The sequence below is a fragment of the Heliangelus exortis genome, chromosome 8 (assembly GCF_036169615.1).
Source record: "Heliangelus exortis chromosome 8, bHelExo1.hap1, whole genome shotgun sequence".
NCBI classification, from domain to species: Eukaryota; Metazoa; Chordata; class Aves; order Apodiformes; family Trochilidae; genus Heliangelus; species Heliangelus exortis.
This window is the reverse complement of record NC_092429.1, coordinates 22,594,615-22,616,071: the sequence shown is the minus strand read 5'-3', so window position 1 is coordinate 22,616,071 and position 21,457 is coordinate 22,594,615. Positions and strand designations below refer to the sequence as shown.

At 40.9% G+C, this 21,457-nt stretch overlaps 1 protein-coding gene across 4 annotated transcripts in view; it reads right to left on the bottom strand.

Moving 5' to 3' along the window:
- DENND1B (DENN domain containing 1B) overlaps positions 1 to 19,448 on the bottom strand; it is a 167,310-nt gene extending 147,862 nt beyond the window's left edge. For 2 of the 4 annotated variants that reach the window (XM_071751047.1, XM_071751048.1), the window contains exons 1-2: positions 18,818 to 19,448; positions 16,111 to 16,175 (exon numbers count right to left, since the gene is read on the bottom strand). In XM_071751047.1, the coding sequence (XP_071607148.1) occupies positions 16,111 to 16,175; positions 18,818 to 18,834 (82 nt within the window). In that variant the 5' untranslated portion in view covers positions 18,835 to 19,448. Of the gene's footprint in view, positions 1 to 16,110; positions 16,176 to 18,817 lie in introns of those variants that run through there. The other 2 variants (XM_071751050.1, XM_071751049.1) reach the window with 2 other exon arrangements.
- Positions 19,449 to 21,457: the final 2,009 nt, after the last annotated feature.

The window sequence follows — 21,457 nt, the reverse complement described above, 5'->3', positions numbered from 1 at the left end:
CAGTACATGCAACCAGATGACCTACTGATGAGAATCTTTAGAAACAGACAGAGAACTCAAAAGTTGTGGTTTGGGAGTGGTGATGTTTGTTTATAAAATTTTATATATTTGTAATATTGTTATGAGACCCAGTAGTAACAATAAAGTGCAGATTGTCCACCAGGGGTAAAGTGATGAAATGCTTGTTTCCAAATATGGGGCTAAAAAAAAGTGTGTGTTATCTCTCTGCTGCGATAGAAAACCATAACACAATAACATCTTGGGTATTTCACACAAAAAGATGAAGAGAAGAATATGAAAGGATATCTCATAGGTATTGAAAAGCACCAAGTCATGGTCAGGCTCAAGAAATTAGTCTTCAGGTTAAAAAGCCAGCTAGAGGGGTGATGAAAGATCACCCATGGCCCAAGTGAAGGTTAAAAGGAAATAACTCCCCATTTCCTGTAGTACAAAACCTATAACCCAAATAAACCAACAGCAGCAGTTCAAAGCAAAGGAAACTGCTCACAAACTCCTTACCACAGCTACAGACAGGACTGCTCCAGGATGCTGTGGAGGCCAAGGGTGTAGCAGGTGCTCAGAAACAGAAATGATTGCACAAGATGGGCCCACTCTTGGCCACAAGAGAAAATGCCAGCTTTAACCAACTCCCAGACCTAAGCAGCTGAGCACTGCCCACAGTTATGCACACCAGAGAAAGGAAACTGGCAAAAAACAGGGCACCCAGAGCCCATTACTGTAGCAAGACCAACCTCTTCTATGGGTGCAGCACTCCAAGGTCCAACCAGGTGTCCAAGTAGAACCTCACGAATGGTGCTCTGACCAGCCTGGATCAGTGCTACTGCTCCAAAGGTGGCTAAACCAGCCCCCTGGCTTCCCCAGGTGTGAGCTCTTTATTGGCCCCCTAATCCTGCTCATGCACAGTAGGGGCTGCCCTAGTTAGGCACAGGTGGGCTTCACACGAGGTCAAGCCCACTACCTGGCAATTAGTGGCACCTGGTTGCCTCATGTCACTACACATTACTGCCACCACGTAGGTGGGTGAATGACCTTGTGCAAAGTCTGCTCCCATTTTTTTCTTCTCTGTCTAGAAGACTGGAATCTGTGTTCTGACACAATTTCCATCTTTCTTTCAGTTAGAAATATGGGAATGGTGTTGCAAAGGAGGCAGAAAATGGGAGATAACCTTCTCTGTCCTCATGAAGTATCAGACCTCAGGCACATGAATAGAGTCACACCAGGAAGGTGACTGCAAGGAGCAGGTTCCAGCTATCCAAACCCTCTCCATTGGGCCCATCCCCATGCACCCACCCTGAGGAGAGACCAGAGCAGTTTTCACACAGGCAAATGGGGGACCTGAGCCTTTTGGAGACCACTAGAAACGGGTTTAGTTTTGGATCCATGCAGGGAAGAAGTTGCATCCAATACAGGAATGGATTCATATTTTAGACCTGGGTTTCAGGGGCTTTGTTCCAAGCAGGCAGCCTTGTTTCCAGAGACTGGATGCTGACTTCCTGCAGCAGCATCAGACCTATTTTAAGCTCTCAGATGCAGACAGCAGAGTTCAGCACATCTCAGAAGAAATTATCTGGATAATTCAGCCAGACTTAGGTCATGCTGGGCCAGTATCACCAAAGCATAGCACTCAACTGCAGCCCCTGTTGTGGGTAACTTCAGCTGGTTTTATTAGCCAGTGCTTTAAGAGTTATGCAAAAGGGGACACATCTTCACACAGAGATCACAAATGCATTAAACAACAAGGAATGCACAGGTTAACTCCTCTGCACTGAAAAAACTACAGAATCTTTACTTGTCCTGGCAATGAGAAGCATCACCTTTCTTTTGCACAGAATTGCCAAGAGATAAGATTTCAAACACTGAAGTCTATTGTAAGAATATGTTTGCTGTTCTCCAAACTGCAGAGCACCTCCTTAACAAAAAGCCTCGGTCACAACATCCTCTTACACTTGCACCCAAAATTAAAACCAAAAATGAGAAGACAGCAGAACAGGGAACCAACTACACTCTAAGGGAATATTTCATCAAGCTACCACATAATTTCTGATGTGCTAAGAAGAACTTCTTTTATAGACTGCTATAGAAAAAACACAGATTTAAAAATCACTCTCTACAGATGACTTGGTTGACTTACTTTGCCCTCTTCTTTATCTATATGCTATTGTTTATCTTCTTCATTCTTACTAATTTTGTTTTGAAAGTATATTACTTAAATTGGTTTTAATTCCTGATCTATAAGCATATAATCAAATTAACATCTAAACAGTTACACAATATGTATCCTAGAAGCACTGCATGTAAGAAAGTTAACATATCTAAACCCACTTTTAGCAGTGACAGATACACAAAAAATTACTCATCCAGCATCAGTTTCAGGCTCTTTAATAATTTTAATCCAAGTCATTTATTAAAACTGCTTCAAAAAATGGGAGTTATTGTTCTACACCTACATAAGGATAAGTTTTTAATCATGGTACAACACGTGGGTTGTTTCAAGTACTACCCGGTAGCTAAATTTGAACAGGTTATTGAATATAACCCTCTTGAACATTTGAAAACAAGCTAAAATTCTGACTTCACATGGTTCACTTTCCCCAAAAAAAGAGATTCTAATTAAGGATGAGTGAATATGCCACTTACGTGTTTTGCCTTTAGAATGAAACTCTACAGCACTTTAAAAAAACCAAAAAACCAAAAAAACCAAAAAAACACAGTTTAGTGTTTGTTATTTCTTTGCTAAATATACAGGAAGGCTTTGATAACCAAGAAAAAGCATAGAAGATTCACCCATTCTTATAGTTCTTTAAAATACTGATCTACTTTTAAATCTTGCATTTTACACTGAAAGCAATACTGACCTGGTATTAACAGAACCAACTACCAAACGCATCAAAATGCTACAAACACATTACAAATGTGGCAAAAGTTCCAGCCTAAACTAGTTAAGATCTTAGTCTACTTCACTACTCTCTGCAGAGCAACTAAGATTTTATTTAATAAAAATAAATAAAGCAAATAAACTCCATTATCTTAAATGTGTCACATCCATGTGGTACCCTGAACTCTGAGAAAAGAGTTCAGCAACACTTTCCCTTCTAAAAGCAAAGACAAGAGTGATGCTACACACCAGTGCAATCCTAATCTGTTCCCTCTATTAAATCTGTCACTGCACACTGAATTTTCTTTCTGTGTTTCCTAGGTGCTCTCCATATGTCACAGGAAGCCATTCACCCTTTAGCAGTCATAGAAACCTGCCAGTTTTGCTTGGCCAGCTTTTTACATGGGACAACCTTAGAGAAGCAAAGCAACACTGGGGCTGCAGCACAAGGTGACAAGAGCCCTTTCAGCTTCCCCTGCCACAAAGAGGACCAAAAGAAAGAGATGCCCAGTTGCATTTCTCTGGCCAAGGCACAAACAGTAAAAACAGAAAGCAGAGTGGGTACCATTCTCACAACTGCTCTTCATTGAAGAGTGACGTAGTAGTAAGTAACTAGGGATATTTTCTCTAAACTAGTGGTAAAATGATATGTAGCTTTTAAACTATATACTGACTGATTTCCCATTAAGAGGAGCATCTTGAAATGTCTTGCAAGTGTGTTGCAGCAGGCAATGAAGCTTTTGGTAGATTTCCCACTTGAACAAGGCCTAGAACAATTTTCTTTTTGAAGTTGCAGGTCAGCAGGAATTCACAACTTTCACATAGATGTGCAGCTGAAGTGCTGCTGTGGTGCAAGGGTAATAAAATACATAGTTTTGCTTCAAGTCTTCATTAGTAGATATTAGGGTACTTTGAGGAGGTGTTTTAAAAACAGCCAAATGAATTGCTAAATAAGGCTTAGTCAGTCAATGAACAAAACCAAACAAACCTAGGTTATTTTCTGGTATTATAAAAATGGTATTTCAAAAAGTCTCCCTCAGGGACAGGAAAAGCTAACGGAAAAATTATTTAATTTCTCTATAATGAACTCGTATCTTCATTAGCAGCAGTGAGAACCAGCACATACATGCCATTTTCTTCCTGGCAGTCTCAGGAGCACTCATCCCTCACCATTACTTCAGTGACACCAACACAATTGCTGAGCAGCCATGGAGTAACTAAGACAGCTTTTGCTTTCCCCTTGCTGCCCCAGAAAGCTGGGCTGTAGAACAGAAGACAGGAACACTTAACACCAGCAACAGAAAACTGCTACCAAGAAATGCACTGCTCTCAGTATTACTCATTCATTTCAAACTTGAAGCATCCATTTCCTGGAAAATGCTATTCAAAGACTTGGCTTTTTTTGCAGAACTTGTCTCATGGATATTTATTAGCAGTAAAGCTCACTGATGTGGCCCACAGTAACAGAAGGCTTGTGCTTGCAGTGATGTGATCCTGGCTCCCTTTGGGCATGACTGCTGCTTGCACTTCCTGCTAACACAGGGCACGTGTTTGACCTTTGCAAAACTATATTTTTTCCCCCAGTTTGGTTGAAGCTTAGCATTGGCAAAGTCCAACAGAGACCTGGGACTATGTCTGGCCCTTACAGTGTGTGGGGTTTTTTCAACCTTTTTACCTTAGTGCTGCAAGTCAAATAAGCTGAGAAGAGACCTTAGGACAACCACCTGAAAGGAGGGTGTAGTAGTGAGGTGGGGTCCACCTTGTCCCCCACGTAACAAGCCACAGAACAAGAGGAAATGTCCTCCAGTTGTGCCAGGGGAGGTTCTGAAACATTAATCAATAGAAAGACACTTTGTCTCACTTTCTGTAACACTTAACTTGAAATGTTCACCTTAAGTTAGGCAATTTGTACCTTTTTCATAGTTTGCATTGTGTACATGTACTTTTTAAAATAATAATAATAAATTATTATTATTTAAATTAAATAATTAAATTTAATTTTTAAATAAATAAATTTAAATTAAATAATAACAAAATAGTACTTTAAAATAATAATAAATACACGTATTTTTAAAAATACTTTTTTTTTTTTAAAGGAAATCAACAAAATCACTCTGGTCTCACTGTATACAAAGCACTTTAAAACGCCACTTTGTTTGCAACTATTGAAGACTTTGTCTCATTCACTGAAAGAATAGTATTTCAAGATGTGCTGACAATTGAAACACTAGTCATGCTTAGATGAATAATTTCTAGTGATAAAATACACAGAACAACAAGTCAGGCAGCAGAAGTACCCTAGCAGTATATTCCAATACCAAGTTTCCCTGTTAGATTAAGATATAAAGAGGAGTGTACATGATGAGACACGAAGCAAACAATGCACTTTTACCAAATTTTAAAATTCACATCATGTTTTTAAGATGCAATGTGAGCAATTCTGATTTGGCTCCATACACAATCCAGTTACATTCCCAAGAGGAATCCAGAAAATCTGCATGAACTAGGGGTATGTGTTTACTTTACACAGATTGACTCTAAATCCATGTTACCATAAACCCTAATGAGTGCCCCTGCAACTCTCCTAAGCTGACTTCATTTCAAACTTGGTTTTACTAGCTTTATTTTCAGTTCTATTAATTACTGCATAATACAAATTTAGCAAAATTATGGTCTTTGAACAGAATTTTGTTTATACAAACATTTAATATATCTCCAAATGGGCAATGCCTCAAAATGACCATGGGTGATACGGACCTGAGTTTGGTTTGGGTTTTTTTCCTTAAGAAGTTTAAGTATGTGAACAGAAAACTGAAAAACACCAGCAAAGCCTCAAAAACAGACAGTATATTAAAATGACCCCAACACAATTTCAACTCTCAGGAGTACCCTAGAAGCCCCAAAGCCACCAGAAAGATGGCAGGAGAGACTAAGGGCATCCTTGGGTTTTTTCAGGTTCCCGAATGGCACCATGTTTATGTTATCAAACCCTAAAAACTTAAAAATAATGCTCTAAGATGATACAACAGATTATGCTACATTGCATGGCATGAAAATCCCACCAGTTCCTCCTCATCTGACCAGCCCCAAGAACATTTCCTGCCAGCTCCAGAATCAGCCCCAGAACCAGCTGAGCACCCGGAGCAGGAAGGGTGCTGCCCTCTCGGGCTGCTTTTAGCCAGGGTGGCTGCTTGAAGTCAGACAGAGGACACACACACACACACACACACACACACACACACAGTTTAGGAGCTAAACAGCCTCCACAGGATAGGAAGAGGATTTTTGAAGGATCAGTTCTTGCTAGACAAAGCTGCAGAAACTGTTTCCCTCTTGTCACTCCAAAGGCCTGATGCTTTCACTCCATTATTTCAAAATCATTACAGACCTCCAGGTAAGCCTCCAGCTGTCACAAAATCCTTGTCTTTCTCTTCTGTGCTGCTGCTTTTTCTTATTTTGCATTTAAACAGGACATAAACACACTCACTGTAACACAACATTCTTCTACATGTGCTTTTTTATATTGCATCACAACCCAAAGTTATAAAACCCATCATCATTCTTCAATAATGCAACTCTGTTTCTAGATACAGATGCTTTAAGATGTTTTCCTCTGACACTTCTGAAGGAAATAATGCTGCACCTCATAACCATTATCAGCTCCACTTCTCTGTGTTAAGCACAACTCTCACAACACAGTTAAATTCAACACTAACATCCAGTATTTAAATAAAAATACAGCAGCTTTTTACATTTAGCCTGTCCTGTAACAGAGCAAAAGAACTGCCTCCTCCCAAAAGTAAACATTTAGGTCTGTCTACACAGTGACACCATAATTTTACATTTTTTAGATGTTCTTTAAAACAGGTTCAATTGGTAAATAAATAAAAAAAAAAAGCACCCAAATTAAGCAGAAAAATTAATCATTCTTTGTGTCACTCTTTGCCATCCTGAGTTCAATAAAAAATGCAACAGTAGATCAGTAATGGCAAAGTATCTTGGTTATGACAACTGTGCCTCTATGATTATTAAAACTTGGCATTAACTAAGCAAGTTTGTAAAATACATCCTAAAGTAAACACAGAAACCACAACTAATATGCTATTTTTAGACAAAAGCTTGTCTTTTTATCCAAGTTTTAATCTACATCTGAATATCTGCTCAAATGTGTAAAGAAACCAGGTCCATATTCAAACTTTAGGAAATATATTGTAAGGGTGTTGTTCAAGACTTATTTCTAATTAAGGATTTAGTACTTGGACAGTATTTTCCAAAAGAGGATTAAGAATTTTGCAAAGGAAGACAGCATGAGTATAAGCTGCTGCCTTGGCTTTCCCAGCTCAGGAAGCACAGATACCACACCCAAAATCTTGTTCTTGCCATTTTTCTCTCACCACTTCTGTTTTTTCTCTTCTCTTTTCCATATAAAGTACAGTATTAAGTTTTAATCTTTTCTCCTAAGCCAGAATTACAAAGTATAAGAAGTATTTTTCCACTCAAATTATTCAGTTCTAAACATAGAGCTAGATTTCCAGGGTACATGGAAAAATGTCAAAGCAAATATAAGAAGTTAATGTTTTCAACATTTGAGTACTTTATCTGTCAGGACATAGAATCTTCCACCCTAAGTATGTATCTGTAAATATCATGTTTTTTACCTGGATCTTACAGTTATCACATGTTGGCCTACCACAAAAAACCCATATTCTTAACACTTTATTTGCAAAGAGGTGCTATGCTCACATTGCTCTTATTAAACCAAATTATTTTAAGGAATAACAATAGCACTTTACTAGGAAAAAGGGGTCTTCAGGGGCTTTTAAGTCCTTCACAAACAGTTTTAGTGCTCTTACCTTTCCAGTCCTGATCATGCTTTATTTAAATTACAAAAAGAAGTACCTATCCCAACAGTTATATGATGAGCATGTGCATCTACATGTATCTCCATCCCCAGATAATATCATTAGTGGCAAAGGAAAAAAGAATTAAAAATACTGTTCCTGTGAACCAGACAGGAAATCCTCCAGTGCTAGAGAGAGAATTGTCTTATGGTTTTGAAGAAAGTATTTTAAACATTCAAAATTTAATCATTTTTCAAAGCTTTTACACAGATTTTAAATCCTCAGTATGTGAAAGACAAGCCATACATGAAGGAGCTAGCTGCATAACATCTCCTTAAAGAACAACAAACTCTGTGTAAGATGGACTGTTCAGTGTGTGGGAGGGCAGAAGCATGCTGACATTAGCTTAAAAAAAAAAAATATGCAAACTCTTAACACGTCTGAATGCAAGCAATTTAACAGCCTGCAAACTATCCCCCAGGCAGCCACCTCAAATAGTTAACTACTAAAATGAAACTAAAATTAAAATTGAAAAAAAGCACAGGAACATCAATTTTCACAGTGATTGACTACATTACATGATGCAGGCTGCTGGTTTTGGCTTACATCTAGTTATATTTATGCTAGTATGTTCACTGTACTGAATTTTAAACAAAATTCTTTTTACAACAATTTAATATTTGTATTAGTTTACTCATCAAGTTTTTTCCCTTTTAATTTCACTATCCAAAACCCAATCACACTGCTAAAAGGGACATATGGCATTACATTTAAAAAAAAAAAAAAAAAAAAAAAAAAAAAAAAGTCACAGTTGGGCAAATGCCCACAGCAGAATAATTAATCTCTACCAGCACTGATACCACAGTGCCTGCCCCCCACATACATGACTACAGCTGGAATCTCTGAAGTAGAGCAGAGCTCCCAGCACTCTCCTCCAGCTGCTGGGGAGCAGGGGCTTCCTCTCCCACTGAGGTCTCTTCTCCCCAGTGAAGAATGTGGAGGAGATAGGAGCAAGAGCTGCCTTGACCTATTTCTCCAGCAGCTCTCACCTTTCTCCCTCCTACATACACATATCTGCACCCACCTCCAAATTACACAGACATCCAAGAATCTCTGTAGGTTGGGGAAAGACAAAAAATTTTAAAAATTTTAAAAATACAACAGCACAAAAATGTAGGAAACGAGGCACTGAAAAGCAGCAACATTTTCCACCACGCTTTTGCATTTGTGAAGAGAAGCTGGAAGCTGAAGTGACTGCCCTTCATTTCTCAGTCACTGGAGAATGCAAAAGGTAAAAAGCATGAGAATGGCAAGCTTTTATCTTAGATGCAAAATCACAGCTGCATTAATTGTTTTTGTTGTTCATAATTCTCCAACACCCACTCCTTGCCAGTGGCATTCCAAACACACAGCAGACAGTGTTCATACCCTGAGGAGCTTCCCAATTAAAGGAAAGAAATTTGAATATAATGAAAACATTCATTTAGATTCAGCTGGAGGGTTTAAAGTTATACAAAAGATTGTAAATTATGAAGGACTTGCAGGTATGCTTAGTGCTTTAGTGCTTGTACATGAGAGAGCTTCAGACAAACTGGCTTATATTCCTTGATTTTGTCAAAATGGATGAAAGTGCACTCAGGCACTACCTGGTTTTGCCCTCAAAACATCTGCATCATCCTCAAAAAATTACTGTAAAAGAATTTTAGGTATCACCATTGGAAAATCTCAACAAAAAGTGCTATTGGTGTAAAATAAATTCTAATATGCTAACACATATTTGCAACTAAAAATATACAACTAAATATGAGACTTGTAGGAAAGCTTATCTAGTTCATAGCAAAAAATAATTGTTCTTCACAATCACCTGAAGAACACAGACTGCCTTAAAAAGTTAGGGAAACTGAACCTGTGTCCTTCCAGTTAAAACCAACAATGAAAAAGGTTGGCAGTATATAAAGATTATATCAAAAGTTTTAATTGTTTTTCTAAAAAAAACCTGCAGACTTCTTCATGTGTTACACTGAAAGAATTATCTTTTTTAATCAGGTTCAAGTGATGCTCTTGAAAAAAAAAAAAAGAAAGTACAGCAGAGGAAAAGAATTATCTGATCAGCATGTTACACCCACAGTCTCAGAGTCATGGCAAATAAACAGCTCTCTACAGCAAAGAAAAAAAGAGGAAGAAAAAACAAAGAGCAAAAAGAAGAACAATAAGTAGAAAAAACAGTCCTGAAAGCAGCTTTGGAAGACTCAAAAACCCTACCCAAGCTACACAGCTTACCACAGCTACCAACTGCATTAAACTCTTTTTTCAGCATTAGGACCTTCCTGGAACTATATGTATCTTATGAGTAGCATCTTACACACCACAGTCAAACCCCACACAGAGAACTTTGTGTTGTTGGTCTGGTTCCTGGACTTAATTCATAATGTTTTTAACTCCACCAATACACAATTAAACTGTATTTCATGGCTTCTGCCTGAAAATTTCTTGAAGACTCTTTAAAGAAAAATAATTTAGACATTATGCTAAGATTTAGACATTATGCTTAGTGATAAATCACTAAGATTTATTATCATTCTGGCAAAGGCAAGATGAACTACAGTAGGAATTCATGCAATTCAGCACAACCTATTAAAAACCTTCTCTAGAAAACACATATCTAGTCCTAGAGCTACAGAAGGCTTCCTAGAATTTAAAGAGGAAATCAGAGACAAAGCAACCAAATTTCAAGCCTTCTTCAAACAACTATTTTTTACTTGATCAGAAAATTAACAGCTATTTCAAAGGGGGTTTCAAGTCAAACTCCAACAGTCAGGACTAAAGAAGTCCTAGACCCAAGCCATGACATTTAGTTTCCTTGATCTTGCAAGGTTTCCTTGAGTGACCTGCACACTCCAAACCCTTTTTGTTGCTTTTCAAATCTGCTATAATCAAAGAAAATGAAGGTTTAGCAAACAGCACTCTCCTAACCACACAAACTGAAACTAATCTGAGTCATCTTCTTGAGAAGCCATAAACAGAAATGCTGAAGACTTGATGTTCACAAAAGTTTTTGCATATTGCTTTTCTACTGCCAGCTGCTATATTTACTTTGTCTTTGGTGTCTGGCCTCTGCAATCCTGTTTTAATAAAAATCAATATAGGATATACAGTTCATAGAATGAGTTAAACAACCAACTTTATCTTCATACAGTTAACTAAAATCTAAAGTGCAGACATGGATGTGTGTATGGATGTATTACGTATGCTTGTGTTTGCATAGATACATAGGTAAACATGCACTCTTCACAAAGATTGCACTGGCACTTCTACTTTGTACTTACAGAATCACAGAATCAGATGTGTTGGAAAGGACCTCTGAGATCATCAAGTCCAGCCCCTAACCCACTACCACCATGGTTCCCAGACCATGGCACTGAGTGCCACATCCAGGCTCTTCTTAAAAACCTCCAGGGACAGAGAATCCATCACCTCCCTGGGCAGCCCATCCCAATGTCTGATCGCCCTCTCTGTAAAGAATTTCTTCCTAATATCCAACCTAAACCTTCCCTAACAGAGCTTAAGCCCATGCCCTCTTGTCTTACTGATATCTGCCTGGGAGAAGAGCCCAACCCCCCCCTGGCTCCAACCTCCTTTCAGGGAGTTGTAGAGAGTGATGAGGTCTCCCCTGAGCCTCCTCTTCTCCAGACTGAACACCCTCAGCCCTTCCTCACAGGACTTGTGCTTGAATATCCTGTGGGAAAGTTCATAAACACCAACTTTCCATGAGGGAGGGACCTGGGTAGGAAAAAAATTAAAAATAAAAAAAAGTTGCAGACTGTTTTGGTCAGCCAATTTCTAGGCTCAAGTTTATCTTACACTGCCAGGTGCTGTAAAACGTCCATGAGACAAGAGAGTGTCAGGAGAAGACACAGTTTGTACAATCTGTTGTACAATCTCGAAACACTCAGGACAAATGTAACACTACATTACTCCTGATACCTAGAAAGGGTGATTCAGCCTGAAGCACAGACAACTTCCATATTTTTACCCTGAAGAGCTATGCCCATCCTCAAAATAAAACAACAGTTACAATAATGTTAATACCTGTTATCAACTTGTCCTCTGGGTCCAAAAGTGAAAAGTTGATAGAGAAAGGCAGCTGGCAATGTTGAAATGGGTAGCTGGGGCACTCATATTTGCTGTTTCTATTGTTTCCTTGTCCTTTAAGGAGTGACACAGGAAAGAATCACAAAAATCTACAACTGCCTGGGAGGCAATATAAAAGCTTTTGCTACCAGGTGCTACTGACACTGCAAGACAAATTCAAAATTAACAAACACTGGGCAGCTAGAACAGCTGAGCACTCATCTCCCAGTTACTTAGCAAGCTGGAGAACAGCCGTGAATTCATCTCAAAGTCTTGTGAGAATCCTGTTGTGTTTTTTTCCCAATAACAAGCTGTCAGACTAACTGGTTACTACGTTTCAACATAACATAATCATTTACACTTATCTCCACCACGCTGCAAAGGACTGGAAGTTATGATGCAGGCTCTAAGTCGACCTTGGTCCTAAAGATATTTTTTTTCCTCCTCTTTGGATTATATGCCTCAACAGTATAAACTCAGCAGAAACCCAATTTTCAAGTTAAAGTCTTAGATGTAGTATAATATCAAAAGCATCATTTACTCTAAAAACACATTAAGCAATATATTCTAAATTGTTGAGGGAACCATGTCCTGTTTTGTGCTAAGAGTAGGCATTAAGTCCCTCTAATAACCATATTTTTAACATAACCCCAATGAAGCATAAAAAAAACCCAAACTTGCCAGCAACAGCAAAATGTTACAATTTGTGCTATTAGTTCAACAGAGTGCTCAATTATTTACATAAATTATATTTACATATATCTCTCCTGCCCCAAAAATGAGAAAAGGGTTAGAAGGTCACTATTCCAGCAATGCCATTGTGCACTCCTGCACAGTGTTAAAACAGAGTGGCCCAAAAGGATGTTCTTGCTCAGTCAAGAACACAGCATTAAGACATACATCTTCAAGTATGCAAGCTACTCTTAAATTAGAAAAAAAAAAAAACCAAAAAACCAAACCCAGGTATCCAGTGGGGAAAACAGAACTTTGATCAAGCTGTAACTAAAGACATGCTAGCACAGCTCAGCCTGTAACCAGTACTGCTATCCACTGTACATGAAGTGATACATCAATGTTAATCTACTGGAAAGCTCTTTGGTATTTACACTGAGTGGAAAATAATGTTGGAAATAATTAGTGGAGTGACTGAATGATTTCAGAACAAACTTCATAACATATATAAACCTTGCTGCACTTGTGTATGAATGATTCTTTACAGCTGGAAGAGCTCTAGAACATTGTCAGATCTGAAAAATTAACAATTCTTGAGAGTTATGCTACAATTAAGAAGCTAACTTAAAATACTTTTCTAAAGGCATAATAAATTTAGCAACAAAACTTTTCATTTTATCAGACTATTGCAGGCATAGAGCATCCTTGTAAAAACATCATCTTACTAACAGCTACACATGAGCTACCTCAATTTTTGTTTGTTAGAACAGTCGCATGCTGGCGTGGGGAAATTAAAATGCATGCTACAGTAAAGCTTGAAAAGAAAAAGCTTAAAGATACATAGGTCACATCAAGGTCTTCCTCTCTCCTCAGTCAGCTTCTCCTGCTGCTCACTCATGCAGGGACATCGTAATTTGTGGCTGTGATATTTCCACGGCAACACTGGTGACAGTGATGTCACAAATTCAGCCCTGACATAGCTAGAGGATCAAGTACAAGGAGCAGATGGGATGCGAGGGAGAAAGCCCCTATTTAAACACAAATCTCTTTCATAAGAAAGAAAGAGGCATGAGCAAAGAAACAGGTGAATGGAACACGTTTTCAAGTATGATATATTCAAAAGATTATCCTAGCATGAAAATCTATTTAAAGGCAAGACCTACAATACAGGGTAACTGTCGAATTTGTTAGGCCTTATAATAAACCAACCTTGAAAGGTCCCTGTTTAGCATGACAAGCCTTGTGCTCCACTTCTTAAAGTGGCAGTGAAGACAATACACTTCTGTCCCTTGTGAGTTTCCTTTAAATAACATTAACATTTAGATATATTAATTTGATACATCACTGTGCTCACATGCCATATGTAAATATGATGTCAAGCCCTCAATGGACTGAGTTGGTTATCTGAATCATATAGAATATCAAAGAAATTAAAACAAATCCTAGATGGGTCACCAAGTGCACCACGATGGTGACTGACATATTCAGCCAGCACAACTGGACTGGTAAAAGGGGACTGTACTTGTCATGATCTGTGGACCCTTACAAGAACACATACAACATCCGGGCCAGCTGAAACACCCCTAAGCCTTTTGCTGGTCACACAGTACAGAAGCCAACACTGCTGGTACCAGGCCTCCTTTCTGCCTTTGGCCACCCCATGCATGAGCAGCAAATGAGCCCAAAAAGGGTAGAGGGGATCACAGCAAAAAGTGAAATAGAAGAGGGTGCACCCACAACACAGTGTCCACGTTAACTCACTGTTCTCTACAGAGGATAAATGGTGAAGAGGTGAACAGCATGAAACATCTACACTGAGAGGCAGGGGAAGTGACTGTGATCAGAATTCAGGTGTGGACAGACATTCACAGAGCTGCAGGCAATAAGAAATGGTTTCTTTTGGCAGCAGACACAAACAAAAATCAGACATCGAGAGAGAGAGATAAAAGGAATTAAACTTATGTTCTGATCACAGAAGAAAAAAGTTTCCAAGATTAAGACCTGAAAAGATTATTAACAGTCTAGCTCTCAGGAGGGAGAGGAAGAAAGGGAATAAAATCTGCAGGTTGAAGTTGGGCCTAACCCAAGATGTGAGCAGGCCCCCATGAAGAGGCATCAGGTGGAAGCAGAGACTCCATGCACGGCACAAGAAGAAACAGATCAGAAGCCAAGTATCTCATCAGGTTTCTCAGCCATCAGCATGAAATTACTAAGGTAAAAACTGCAAGAGGGAGATCACAGAAGGTAAAATGTGCCTTGATACCAACAATGATTAGAGAGTTAGAAAAGCCCAGCTGATTCTCCAAATCATGACTTATCAACAACAAATCAAAAAGGCAAGCAATAAATGCAGCAAGGAATGCTGGCTGGTCACAAAAAAAGTAGAAATACCTAAGGGCTGCATCAGGACCAAGATGCTATTCCACAACTTAATAATCTTCTGAAAAAAGGAGAAACAAACAAAAAATAGCAGTGGAATTTGAGATATCAGTAATGGATAATATATAACTCAAGAAGTATAGAAAAGACTTTTAATCTTTTATAAAAGACTTCTTAGAAATTGCTGATCTTTTTAGAAAAGACCTGTCTTTTAGAAAAGACTATCTTCTAAAATTACCTTTCCTCAACAAAAATGGTGTGCAAATATGTTAGGTACCTACCTATGATGCAACTAACAGAAATGTTAACCAAAACTGAAAAATTTTTAAAAAGGAATAATTTGGGGCTATAAACTTTTACAGGCTTCTAACTTGGAATAGTAAGCTCTGGAAATAGCATCCACTAGCACAGTACAATAAGAAACTCAGTTTTAAAATGTAGTTTATTCTAATTAAGCTGTCACAGAGTAACCTGCCTACTGTACAGCCCAAACAAGACAACTTCTCTCCCTGTGTTTTTATAAGGTCAACAGCTTCAGATGAGACCATGAACCAAGCTCCTCCAATGGACTTTCCAGAGGTCACTTGAAGTTCAGCAGTGCAAAGTCCACCTTCGTCTTACCCAAAAGGACTTGAGTAAGATTTGAACTACCACATCTCTTTTACTACATGCTTATAGAGACATGAACTGATGGTTAATGTAAGCTCAAGTCAGCACCCGTTGCTGTTTATATCCTGTATCAAGCCAAAGCAGCTGCCAAGCATGAGATAGAGAGAAAGCCTCTTTCTGTTGTTCAGAAAATAACTTAGTTTCTCCCTATCACACTGAAAAAAACTAACAATCCACGGATAGAAGTCAACTATTCTGCTACAAAAAATCTTAAACAAAATCAACATTTTGAGACTTAAGAACTCTAGAAGATCCATTTGAAGTCCATGCTTTGCAAGTGTTTATCTCAGAACAAAAATACTTTTACAACAGCCAAAATGAAAATTAACAATAAAAACTGTGACAACCACGAAGCAACTCATTAATAGATTTCAAAAGGCAATAAAATAATCACAGTTACTTACTAATATAACCCAAATCCAACAATAATTTAAAACATAAATTGACACTAGTTCAGGACACAAACTACTTTTTTTCCACCTCTCATTTCTATAAATAAATACAGAAGGCAGAGCATATTACCTTCATTTTCAGATGCTTGGCATTTTACTTTCAGTACCAAATCAAAGGTACGTTCTGGATTTTCCCTAGAAGAAGCAAACACAATTAATTACACATGTGTTTCTACAGCATTGTATCATTTCCCTTCTATTTATACAGAATAAAATTAAGTTTTCATTAAAACCATATTAGATTACTTCTAAGGCAGAGGCAAAAAGTTACATTTCCCTGTACAGCCTGGAACAGAATGAGGAAGATAAACAAACTGAACTGTGTGATTTATTTAAGTGATACTGTCACTGCCTTATACATCAAATAGCCCTTAAAAAACGTGCTACTAAAATCCTTAGCAATCAGTCTGAAAGACATTAATAGAATCACAGACAGCCTTTTCTTAACCTACATTTTATTTCTACTTAATAAGAATAGACCATCATTAAACTTCCATTTTAATTCCATGAATTTAGCTACTACCCTTCAAATGCATATGATTACCACTATAAGGCTGAGAAGCACTTGGCTTTGTCATTGATTTTGACTTCAAAGGCTGAATCCCAGGCATGATTCAGGGAGTGAGAAAAGCTTAATGCAATAACTCTGGATGGATGCAATCCCAAGATATCCAGAAAGATAGGAAGATGGAGCCTTTATACCTCCCACAGCCACCACAGTCAGCTCTGTGGGATGGCCAATGCCTCTTTCACCTCCTCAGCAAATGCACACCTGATAATCATGAACTGCACAGGCTAATAGCAGTTTACACTCAACCCAATCCTAAAGTATTTATATATTTATAAAAACAGTTCTAAAAGCCATTACTATACCACCCACCACTCTATGCCTTTTATAAATATAAATAGCACACTGCTATAAAAAGTGGTATAGCCACACCCATATCAATTATCTATTTAACCACAAAAAAAGCTCCTGTCTTGGGTAGTGCCCCCACTGAAGCCAGCTGGAGTTTTAGGCAAATTTAAAAAAAAAAAAAAAATCAGGTACTTGCATCCAGGTTTCTTGAATGTTTCAAATAAAGCATTCAGCAAATTAACAAACTGTTGTCATTTTAAAGAAAACTCTGAATTAAATCCAAAGTCTGAGCTGGGAAAAATTTCAGCTGTCACAAATTAATTGAGTCAGTACATGCTTCCACTGACCTCAGCACCATCATCAACTGAGAGATGCAATTAGAGTCTAATTCAGGCTATGGAGACATAACCTGCCCATATCACAGTCTTTCCTTGCATCGTATTTCAAAGCATTTAGTTGGGAAAATACTGTATCTACTGATCCCATGTGTAGGATATCAAATTCTGCTCTGAGTTACAACACCCTAAATCCAGGACATTGGAGATTTATTCTGGTATTAAACTCTGCCCATTGTTCCTCTGGCTGGCAAGCAGGTTCAGAATGAAACCAAGAAGGATTGGCTTCATTGAGCCACCTAGAAAAGCAAACCACAAAAATCCTTCCTTTAAGAGAAGTGACATCTCTCCATTGCATTGCTCTAGTTCAGGCACCAAGTTTAGACTCTTGGGCCAGTTTCCCCTTCCTCTTCTTCCTGGCCAGATCACACCATGCCGGGGTTCTAATGTCACTTGGTTAAAGTGTTACAAACACCAAATGACTTCTAGCTCAACCCCTAGCTGAATTACCATCACGAAGAAAGCTCTTTGAAATAACACTGCCTTCCCTCTTTCAGTATACCAGTCTAAATCTGCTTTTGCAGAAAAATGCTTCTAAGTTTACTACTCTTCACATCCCACCACACTTAGAGGTGTCAAAAATGTGTCAAACTAATTTGGGAATTGTCAGACTGTCTCTCGTTTCCTTTACAACTCACTCGGAAACAGCCTGCTTATTCACTATGTATTTACACAGAGACTCTCCTCAATTTCTGAAACTTCTGCTTGGCATCTTGCGGGTTTCCAGTGCCAGCAAGACCAGGCCGCTGCTCCTGATGGGTAAGGCTGGACTGCAGTGCTTCCAAACACCTAAAAACCTCTTTTGCACCTGCCACGCCATAATGGCCAAAAGAAGGTTTTTAATTACTGAAGGGATTAATGTCACGGCCCTTACTCCACCAGCTGCTGCGGGCAGGGTCACTGCAGGCAGCGGTCCCGCCCAGGCCTAAGGCAGCTCTGGCGACCGAGGGAGGACCCGGCGGGCTGCGGCCACACCGGGTGGGCGCCTCAGGAGCGAGCCGCCACCATCTATTTCCCCATCCGCCTTCACCGGCCACAGGCCGACCAAGCAGCCACTGCTCCTCCCGCCTCGACACCGACGCCTCCGACCTGGCGTGGCCCGGCGGCCGCAGGACTGCGTTTCCCTGCGGCTGCGGGGGGCGATGTCAGGGCAGGGGCTGGGGCCGCCGAGGGGCAGTGGGGGAGCGGCCGCCAAGATCTGCCGCCGCCACCTCCTCCTCCCCCTCTGCCGGGCCGGGGGGCACCGCCCCACGGCCGCTTGCGACCCGCTCCCCCCCGTGCCGCGGGTCCCGCCTCGCCCCGGCGCGGCCCGGCGCGCAGCTCCCGCCCGCCCCGCTGTCACTCAGCGGCCGCGGCGCGCCCGGCCCCTCGCACGCTCCCGCCGGGTGGGCTCCCCCTCCTCCCCTCCCTCTCTCCTTCCTTCCCTCCCTTCCTGCCTATCGGGCCCGGCAGGCCGGGCCGGGTGCGAGGCCTACTCGCCGCGGAGCTGAGCGCGTCGGACACCCCCCCGGGCCCCCACTCACTTGAACCTGCTGTCCATGGTCACATCGCGGGCTCCCGGCGGCTGCTCCAGCGCCCCCCAGGGAGAAGCGCCCCGCCCGGCGGGGGCGAGGGGGCAGCGACCGCCCCGCTCCCTTGGGCGGCGGGGGCGGCTCAGCGCTGAGGCGGCGGCGGCGGGCGGCGGGCCATGGCTGCTCCGCTCCCCCGGCTCGGGCCGCGACTGCAGCCGAGCGGCGGCACCGCCTCCTCCCCCCGTCTCTCAGTTCCTGTTGCAGTCGCTCCGGCACCTTCTGGGAACCAGGAAGCTCCGCGGCGGCCCGGAGAGCTGCCGGGGCCGGTGTCACCTGAGCCCGGCGGGGGAGGGTCAGGGGCGAAAAGGAGGCGGCGGGGGGCCCGGGCTTGCCCCGGTCCGGGGCGGTGTGAGCTCCGCGGCAGGTGCGCTGAGCCCGGCCTGTGGCTGCTGCTGCCCCGGGTACCCGGTCGGTGCCGGTTCGGGCGGAGGCCTCTGGTAGGAGAGGTAGCGCAGCGCATAGGTACGGCAGGCTCGGCGGCGGTCGTGTGTTACCTCACGGGCACCTCTCCCGCCGCAAAACAAGCTCCTGAGATGAGTCAGGAGAACGCGTTTAACTTGCAGATCTTAACATCCCTCTGACATTCTTCATGCGCAGCGGGGAAAGTGGAGCTTTTCATACCAAAGGTCATAAATGTTAATTTAACCTGCGGTGATCTGTTTAGCTCTTTATTTTTATCGAGTGTTAAACAAACAGCGTCCCGAACTGCTTAAGAGGTGGTGCGGTGGGGAAAGGCGCTGGAGTAAATGAACCGTCCCGTAAACACACATAAAAAGCTTTATACCTTCGAGTGTTTCCAGCGAGTTTGGAAAGGAAGGAAAAATAACACCGTCCTTGAGAGACTTCCAAGTTTCATTCATCTGAAAGGCACTGAGCAGCCAAATTCCCACCTACACCAAGTTTCCCCCACCAGAATAGTACTGCAATGAAAAAAAGGCATAAAATAGATTCTGCGGTACTGAGCCAAAGAAAAAACATCACTCTTCTCACTCTTCCTCCAGAAACTAATCATGGTATCAACAGTTAAAACGAGGGAGGAAAAAATCAAGCCAATTATATATTAAACACATAAAGCAGCATTAGTGCATTGCTGAGGCTGAAAAAAATCAAATATTCAAAAGTCAGGAAATTACAAATACTAACTTTTCCAAAGCAATATCATTTTGGCTTCATTACACACCCTACACACCTCACAGGATATAGATTAAATAATAATAAAATGTATATACGTGCAGTGAAAATGACCAAATGTTGCAGCAGAAACCTTAGCTATGGGGTTTTCTTGGTTTTCAAGTTTCCCAGCCTGCAATTTGCAATAATGCTCTGCTGTGTTTTAGCAGCCAGCATTTGCAGTTCCCACTGAAATAAATGAAATTTTTTTCAGGCTTTCACCTATAACCACACACTTCATACAGCTTGAGGTTTTTGTAGAAAACATCATCAACTCTGTATTTTTGTGTATCATGAGAAGCAGTTGAAGTGGGCAGCTCTAACTTGTTATTGTTAAATTCAACTTTCTGATAGGATCAGTCTGGATTAAAGGGCCAGAAGAGAGGGGACCAATGCCCATCCCTGCACATCCCAGAGCCAAAGGAAGGGGGGTGAACAAAGCAGGGATCCTCCTGCAGCCCCCTGGGGCTGGTCAGCTGCAGTGCCTGGGAAAAGCTGGCTGCATCCTGCCCACAGGGATGCTGCAGAACTGAAAGGGCCTCAGCAGCAAGTAAAGCTGGGCACACAGATAGCATGTGTGGAGAGGGAGATGATCACAATCTTATCTGTACCTCTGTCTCTCTATCTTCCTTCCAGCCTTCATCTCTTGCCATGAGTATGCTGTAAAGCACACAAAATTTGAAATTCTTTCCTGCAAAAAAAATGGCTAATAATGCAGCAAGGCTGAATTTGGACTGGATGATTACCCAAATATTGAGACATTTTATTTGGTACACATTTGTTTATATGGTACACTTGGAGTGTACTATAAAGTGTGTGAAAAACAAAAAACAAACAAACCCACCGTGCCCTAGGATTTCAGTAAATCTGTATTTTGGATTACACTAAATATTTTATAAGCCTACCCGGGGTTTGTTTCTCTCTTCTCTTAAGCTGCTGGTGCTTGCCACTTTCACACACTGAAGAGTAATCTGGGAGCCTGTCAGGCTGATCTGCTGTGAGGTTCTAGCCAGTCTCTTGGACTGGTGTCTGTCTTGGCAGATATAACCATCAGGTCTTTTGGCATTTATTTTATTATAATTGGAGAAAAAATAGGTAGGGTTTCTTTCCTGAAGTAAACATGTGTCTTGTCACTAGACTAAATTGCTGGATTCAGTGACTAATTCTTGCCTGCCTGGAAGAGGAGGAAGAGTAAAGAAAGTTCACATTTAAAATAGAGGGCATGTGAAAGCAGACCCCATTGAGATGAAGCTCACATCGCTCAGAGCTATTATTTCAGACTCTGTGAAAACTTAAGTAGACATCTATGCCCAGGTTACACTTAGTTCATGTTTTCAAGACTATTTTGCAATGACAGCAGCTATTAATGAAAGACAGCATCTTAGGAAATGTGCTAGTGTTCAAAACTACCTCTTCCTGCAG